The sequence below is a fragment of the Lipotes vexillifer genome, unplaced genomic scaffold (genome assembly GCF_000442215.2).
Source record: "Lipotes vexillifer unplaced genomic scaffold, Lipotes_vexillifer_v1.1 scaffold558, whole genome shotgun sequence".
In the NCBI taxonomy this organism is placed as follows: Eukaryota; Metazoa; Chordata; class Mammalia; order Artiodactyla; family Lipotidae; genus Lipotes; species Lipotes vexillifer.
The window spans coordinates 108,842-116,891 of NW_006772769.1; the positions used below are offsets into that span (position 1 = coordinate 108,842).

The 8,050-nt window shown below is 44.0% G+C and overlaps 1 protein-coding gene across 1 annotated transcript in view; it reads left to right on the forward strand.

Moving 5' to 3' along the window:
* LOC103078322 (dehydrogenase/reductase SDR family member 4-like) overlaps positions 1–3,452 on the forward strand; it is a gene marked incomplete at its 5' end in the record, with an annotated part of 107,400 nt that extends 103,948 nt beyond the window's left edge. Inside the window, 3 exons of the mRNA XM_007447911.1 lie at positions 2,464–2,598; positions 2,951–3,006; positions 3,302–3,452. Coding sequence (XP_007447973.1) covers positions 2,464–2,598; positions 2,951–3,006; positions 3,302–3,452 — 342 coding nt within the window. The remainder of the gene's footprint in view (positions 1–2,463; positions 2,599–2,950; positions 3,007–3,301) is intronic.
* Positions 3,453–8,050: the final 4,598 nt, after the last annotated feature.

An 8,050-nucleotide genomic window follows, 5' to 3' on the forward strand; every position in this document is an offset into this window, starting at 1 on the left:
TTGCTCTTGTATACATAAACTATTAAAGCTGTTCTTAGGAAGTTGATAGCCTTAAATGCTTATTTACAAAAGAAAATTCGTGTGCTAAGCATCCATCTTAAGACATTGAAATAATAATAGTTAACTAAACCCCAAATGGTCAAATTCGTGACCATTTTATATAGGATAGGACAGGCCAGAAACACTGGTCTTCTCTTAAGGGACTTAAGATTGTCAAATTTTAGCACTACAGTGAAATTATTTAAGATATTCCTTATGTTCATAACATGTGAGGCTATTTTTTTTTGTCATGATGGCAAAAAAAATGTTTTATAAAGGGAAAGTATTTCAAACTGTGTTCATTCAAAGTAAGCTATCAGTTTACACTGAATAGTTTGGCCAACCTAAAAAGTACCATATGACAAGGGGGAAATGTGATTACTTTAGACAACAATGATATGTTTTATTAAGTTTTTCATTTCTGTTGACTATTGAGTTTGTAGTTCTAGCAAAGGTATAATTCTAGAAAAAACTAGGAATCAAGAAGTTGTTTGGGCTTCCCTGGTTGCACAGTGGTTAAGAATCCACCTTCCAATGCAGGGGACACGGGTTCGACCCCTGTTCCAGGAAGATCCCACATGCCGTGGAGCAACTAAGCCCATGCACCACAACTACTGAGCCTGCGCTCTAGAGCCCGTGAGCCACAACTACTGAGCCCACGTGCCACAACTACTGAAGCCCATGCACCTAGAGCCCATGCTGCGCAACAAGAGAAGCCACCGCAATGAGAAGCCCGCACACCACAACAAAGAGTAGCCCTTGCTCACCTCAACTAGAGAAAGCCCATGCTCAGCAACAAAGACACAACACAGCCAAAAATAAATAAATAAAATTAATTAATTAATTTTTTAAAAACTTAAAAAAAGAAAAAGAAGTTATTTGAACTAGGACAGATAAACCTCAGTACATTATATAAAATGTACTCAGCTCAACTGCTGTGCTTAAAATACAGATTTTAGATCCCTCTTTACAGACATTGAAGTAAATATATCTCTCTGAGTTGTAAATGATAGTGGTTAGCAGAGTATTATATTGTCAATGTTAAACAAAAACTAAAACTGGAATGTACGGGGGGGAAAAGGAAACACACACAAAAAAAGAAGGAAAGAAAAAAGAAAAAAAAGAAGAAAGGAAATAATAAAGAACACAAATTAATGGAAAAGAAAACAAAATATAACATAGGGATTAAGAAAACTAAAAGTTTATTTTTTTAATTTTTAAATTTTTTTTGGCTGTGTTGGGTCCTCGTTGCTGCGCGCGGGCTTTCTCTAGCTGTGGTGAGCAGGGGCTACTATTTGTTGCAGTGCATGGGCTTCTCATTGTAGTGGCTTCTCTTATGGCGGAACACGGGCTCTAGGTGCGCAGGCTTCAGTAGTTGTGGCACACGGGCCCAGTATTTGTGGCTCGCGGGCTCTAGAGCACAGGCCCAGTAGTTGTGGCACGTGTCTTAGTTGCTCCACAGCATGTGCGATCTTCCCGGACCAGGGATCAAACCTGTGTCCCCTGCATTGGCAGGCAGATTCTTAACTACTGCACCACCAGGGAAGTCCCCAAAAGTTTATTTTAAAAAAAAACAAATGACTTTGACAAGTTTATGGTGTGTCTAATCAAGAAAAAAGAGGTAAGGCACAAATAACCAGTATCAGGAATAAAAACAAAAGACATCATATGGATCCTGAAGACAATAAAAAGGCACTAAGAGAATGATAGTGGCAAAGAGAGATCTTTATTCCAAACCTAAACTGGAATGGCATTGAAATGGACAAATTCTTTAAAACTGTATACCTATTATATTACATGATATTACCATTAGATAAATGTGATCTATAGTTAAATTTTTTCCTCCAAAAACAAAATCCAAACACAGATGTCTTTACTGGCAATACAACTTGAGAAACATCACTAAAGACCTAAAAGGAAAAGGAGAGATATACCTGCACCAGCAACCTCTCTCACGCTCACAGTCCTCCCCCTCATCCATATAGTCTCCATTCTCAGTCACACACAAGTGTCTTCAGCTCACATGCCACCCTATCTCTCTCTTCCCAGACAAAGTTCAGTGGTCCTGGTCTCCTCAGTGGCAGCCTATATTCCACTTGCCGTAAATATGACTGTCTGTGGCTCTAGGTGAGCCAAGAGGAAACTTGCTCTCATTTCATCTGGAAGATTGGGTGCATAGAGATATCCAAGGTTTGACAATTGCTCCTCAGGACTCCCCACATGCAGACATGACATCACTGGGTGTCACAGATCTTGCCTTTTACATAAATGCATTTAGTGGGAGCCTCTTACCCTCTTTTTCAGGCATTGTGATGATATGGAGGTGCTATTGGGATGAGCTCCCAGGCAGAACCCAGGAGATCCAAGTGACATTCCCTTATTCTCAGTTCTAGGTTATTTATCTATTTCCCTTTCTGCCCACAGAAAATAGGAGCCTACAGTGTCAGTAAAATGGCCCTGGTGGGACTCACCCAGACCCTGGCAGTGGAGATGGCATCAAAGAACATCTGGGTGAACTTCCTGGTGCCAGGAATCATCAACACAGACTGCAGTCAAAAGGTGAGGAAAAAAGGCAGCTCCTGGACCCTCCCACACTGTCCCATTGCTGTCTTCCCCAGGCAAGACCTTAGCCAAAGAGACCCACGCTTACAAACGTGGAGTTCTATCCTCAAGCCCAACACACCTAGATTCTGGTCCACAGCTTTGAGACTTGGCAGCTTCTGCCCACAATACAGGAGAATGGGTTTCAATTTTAGGGTTTTGATTCTTTAAGGGAGGGGCAGGGAATGTTCCCCCGCCCGCCTCACCTCTGAGCAGGGTCATGCTTCCACAAGGGCACGTACATGGTGTGGCTCCCAATGTAACTGCATCTGTCTGAGTAACAATGACCTATTATTGTTCTTTGCTTTAGCTCTTTGAGGACCCAACTCTGTGGAACTGTTTGGAAAGATTCCATGGAATACAGAGGTATGTTGTGATGAGGCAGTATCCATCCGGATCTGGATTAACGTGACCTTAGAAGCTTTGTGATGGATAAAAGATCACATGCCATCACTCTGCAGGCTGTTACCCGTTCCTCTTTCTGAGATCTGATCACCCGCCTAGCCCTGGGATGAGTATAAGTCCCTGCAGAGCCCATATATCTCCATTTGCAGCCCTCCACTCATCCCCATGAGGGTCTTGACTTCACAGCATCCCACAGGAGCCCAGAGCTCATGGGGAGGTGTCACCACTCTCAGCCCCACCTCCTCTTTCTGTGCAGAGTGGAGTGGCCTGAGGACTGTGCAGAACTGGTGTCCTTCCTGTGCTCTTCAGATGCCAGCTACATCACTGGCAAGAACATCATGGTGCCCAACTTCTCCCCCACCTCTGAGGGGTATGAGCTCAGAGCTCAGGCTTGCCTCTTGATGTGAAGGCCCCATGTGGTTCTGGGCCACCGTGTTGGAAAACCTCTATTACTGATGAGCCTGTGCTCAATATACACACTTTGAGTTCAGAATCACCAGAGTGTAAAATAGTAAAGAAAAGAAAAGAAAGTTTACAAAATAAAACTGTCATTAAGTATTTTCATTTTTCTTCACCCCTTTCCCACCTTGGTTATTAGGAACCGTGGCCTAACAAGAGCATAGTTACCAGGAGATCAGCATTCTCAGAGATGAAGTCTGGACCACCCCATTAGGTGAGCAGCCTAGAACAGAGGACATGCTGACCAAGGGTGAAGGGAATCTAGAAGGGGTATGGCCTGAGCCCATTTGCAGCTGTGGGCAGTTCCTGGCACACTGACAGTTTCTCAAGTACCTGTACATCCCTAGCACAATAGGAGATTGCTTGGTTGTACACAGATAACAAGCCAGAAGTACAGAGGAGTTAACACCAGCAGAGGTAACCCTCACCAATAGAGGATGGGAGTTGATGGATCAATGCCAGCCTCCCCACTTGGATTTTCAGAGAGTGCCAGGCAAGAATGAGGCCCTGTTACAGTGATAATTTGCACATTAATGTTGACTCTTTTCCCTCCAGGGTCTCACTTTCCCCACTTCTGTTTCTTGACCTGGTACATAGTTACATAGGCATTGGTTTTTATAACACTTCATTAAGCTCTACGTTTATGTTTTACATACTTTTTTGTACATATATCATGTTTCTCAATTAAATGTTAAAAACATAATAGGTGTGAGTAGGACTTTGGCTTTGAGTCATTGTAATACAAATAAAAGATTTCATAATTTGAAAAATAACAAATAAAATGACATATAAGTTGGAAGGGAGTAAAGAGAGAGTATTTTAGATTTTCATATTTATGTATTAGTCAAGATCCTAGCAAGAAACAGACAAACTCTTAAACTGAGTGATTTGAGAAGGTTTAATAAAAGTACCACTTACAGGGGGCTTCCCTGGTGGCGCAGTGGTTGAGAGTCCGCCTGCCGATGCAGGGGACACGGGTTCGTGCCCAGGTCCGGGAAGATCCCACAAGTCGCGGAGCAGCTGGGCCCGTGAGCCATGGCCGCTGAGCCTGCGCGTCTGGAGCCTGTGCTCTGCAACGGGAGAGGCCACAACAGTGAGAGGCCCGCGTACCACACACACAAAAAAAAGTACCACTTACAAAGGTGTGGTCAAGGTTTAAGGAAACCAATGGTTGGGGGAGGGGGCAGCACCTCTTCTAGTCCCAAAGGAAAAAAGGAGGGAGCAGATGCAGGGACTGAAAAGGGTAGCTGTAAGGAATAGGCCAACTGACAGGAGCCCTGGACTTAGGTAAAGAGTCCCAGCCCACACATTGTGACCTAGCAGAGACAGAGTTGGGGGAATAAATATCCAACCAGAGGCCAGAGGGAGCCTGTTGATCAGCCTGTACAGGTCAGTCTCCTAGAGCACAGAGCAGAGAAGGAAAGGGGGGAAAGTGGTTATGGAAGGATAAACAAGATGTCCAACTGGACTAGGAGGATGGTCAAGTTATTAACCTTAGATTTTGACAGTTAAGCTAATGTGTTGCAATTTCTATAGTAACCACTAAGTGAAAGAAAAGATATATAGCTACAAATTAACAAAGAAAAATAAAACGATTTAAAAAATCAATCCAAAAGAAATCAAGAAAGAAGACAAAAAGGGGACTTCTCTGGTGGTCCAGTAAGTAAGACTCCACACTCCCAGTGCAGGGGGCCCAGTTTTGATCCCTGGTCGGGGAACTAGGTCCCACATGCATGCCGCAACTAAGAGTTCATGTGCCGCAACTAAGCGTCTGCATGCCCCAACTAAGAGTCCACATGCCTCAACAAAAATCCTGCATATTGCAGCTAAGACCTGGCACAGCAAAAACAAATAAATCAATAATAAATCAATAAAAATAAATATTAAAAAAAGAGAAAAGGAAATAGCAAACACATAGGATAAGTGGAAAATACAAAATAAGAGGATGGATATAAACTCAAATATATATGTGAGTGTAAATGGACTGAATGCTCTACTTAAAAGATTATCAAACTGGATAAGGAAGGAGGTATACAAGAAGGTTGAAAGTAAAGGCAGTAGAAGGATATCACACTGTGTTGAGGTTCCCCAAGACCACCCTCAGGCTCAATGATTTACTAAAAGGATTCACAGGACTCAGAAAAGCTGTTATACTCATGGTTATAGTTTATTACAGTGGAAGGGTACAGATTAAAATCAGCAAAGGGAAAAGGCACATGAGATGAAGTCCAAGAGCAGCCAGGTACAAGCTTCAAGGTGTCCCCTCTCAGTGCAGTCATATGGGGTCATGCTTAATTCTAGCATCAATATTGAATATGTGCAAAGTGTTGTCAACTAGGGAAGCTCACCCAAGCCTTGGTGTCCAGAGTTTTTATTGGGAGTCAGTCATAATACGCTCACATGACTGATCTTAGCTACCCAGCCTCCAACCCACCAGAGGTCAAACTAACACAGTGCATCCAAAACCTCAGGCATGCAAAAACACTCTTATCAGGAAGAATATTCCAAGTACTCAGAGGTTATCCTCCGAGATGCAGTCATGTGAGGTGATGTGTTAATTAACTCTACAGTGGTAATCACTTCACAATGTATATGTATATCAAGTTGTCATGTTTATACTTTAAATATATACAATTTTATTTGTCAATTATACCTCAATAAAGCATGTGAAAATACACAGGACCAAAGCCCACACCACAGAGAGGTAAGCAGGACACCATTAAATCCTGGCCCTCTACATTTATTGGTAAAGCTCCTTATTGCTAGTAATAGTAATATCCTAGTACAGAAGAGGAGCAGGCAGATCAAATGTGTTGATAATTCAGGCAGCCACTAATAGGTTTACAACTCAGCACCTGTCAGAGCCAGGTTCACATTGGCCAGGCCCAGCCTAGCTCAGGCTTCAGGGACCCGCCCTCACTCTGAGGGCAAAGACCAGCAAGGATCTTCTGTAGCAGTCAATCCAGAGGAGCAAGTCCAGGCCAACACACATAAGGGAAAACCAAATCAAAAAGGATGTTGAGGACGAAGAGAATTAACCCAAGGTTGGCTCAAGCACAGGGAATCATAACCAGGCCTGTGTGCAAGGCCATGGAGGTAAGAGTTACTACCTTTAAACCAGAATTCTCTGTGTCTACCACTGACCACAGTTCTTCATATACTCTGGCCTCTCTGTGCCACAGCAGAATTCCAGAGGATTAGGATTTCTTGAGCCATTTCCATGTGCAGGCAGAAGTGGTTACCTCTTCTTGCCTTTGGCTCAGTGTGACCTCTGAATCTGGCTTTTCTTCAAATCTGATTCAGAGACGGCTACTCAGACGTCCTTACCCTTCTCCATTCATTCAGCTAAACAAACATGAAACAACTACTAATGTGGCGGCCATGGTATCACGCTGTGCCTTTAGGTCTCGAATGTTGATGTGCCATCGGTACACAGGTGGCCATTAAAGTTTAAAAAATCAAGAATGCATACACTGTAATGGAGAGAGAGACAGGTCTGCAAGGTCCTCTGAAAACTGTTAGTAGTTGCAATAACCATGGGGACTGAAGCCTCTGCATGAATATAACGGGGACTGGTGCGATGCTGACCATCCCATTTCCTCTCCCACAGACGTGGAAAGGCTGCAGCTTCAGCCTCCCTGACAGCTATATTGAAGCTATGGCATAATTTCTGCCTGTGCCTGTCCCCTAAAATGTCCCACAAGAACCTTGGCTCACCCTCTCTCTCCAGTTTGTATGGTTGGAAGTGAAGGATTCTGAAATGATGGAGTTGCCAGATAGAAACAGCCAGACTTCCTGAGTTTCTGCTTGAAGAAAGGCTGCCCAGGAGTGCCACAGACCCTGCATTGGACTGTGACACAAGCAAGAAATTCTTATTGGGTTAAGCCACCGAGATTTGGGGATTGCTTATTATCTAACACAGCCTAGCTTACCATAAGCAAGTGTGGAGGAGGAGGGTCAGGCAGCCACTTTTCCCCACCACTAGTAGTGACCTCGAGCATAGACTCCTTGAAGCCCAGAAAAAGGAAGGAATTGGACTCCCTAGGCAGGTCTTAGTTGGGGGGCAGGAGTCTCCTAATGGCCTCTCGCCTCCCTGGTGGCAGTCACTAGGATGGCCATGACTTCTCCTTCTGGCGGAATCCCTCCTACTCACAAGGGCTATGGCCTCCCCAGTTGACTTCCCAGGTGGTACCACCCGCCACCAACTTCAGGAGGAAGAACAGCTTTAAGTGAGAAGCACATGCAGAGACTCAGATGCCGTAATACTACAATGGACAGCTATCCACCAGGGCACGGGAGCTGGGAGCCTATTTCCAGAGGCCATCCAGGATATGAGTTAAGTACATGTAGATTTCTTTATTCCTCCTATTTAGAGCTTGCCCTGATCCTTCCTATAGCTCCATCCTAGCTATCCTGTGGCTTCATGCCCTGAAGGCATTGAAGCTATAAGCAGCTTCTTGGATGCCCTTCTCCACCCCTGGACACCTGCCTTGTTTTTTCACTGCAGTGATGTTGTTTACCAAAGGCTTATAAACTTTCTAAGCCT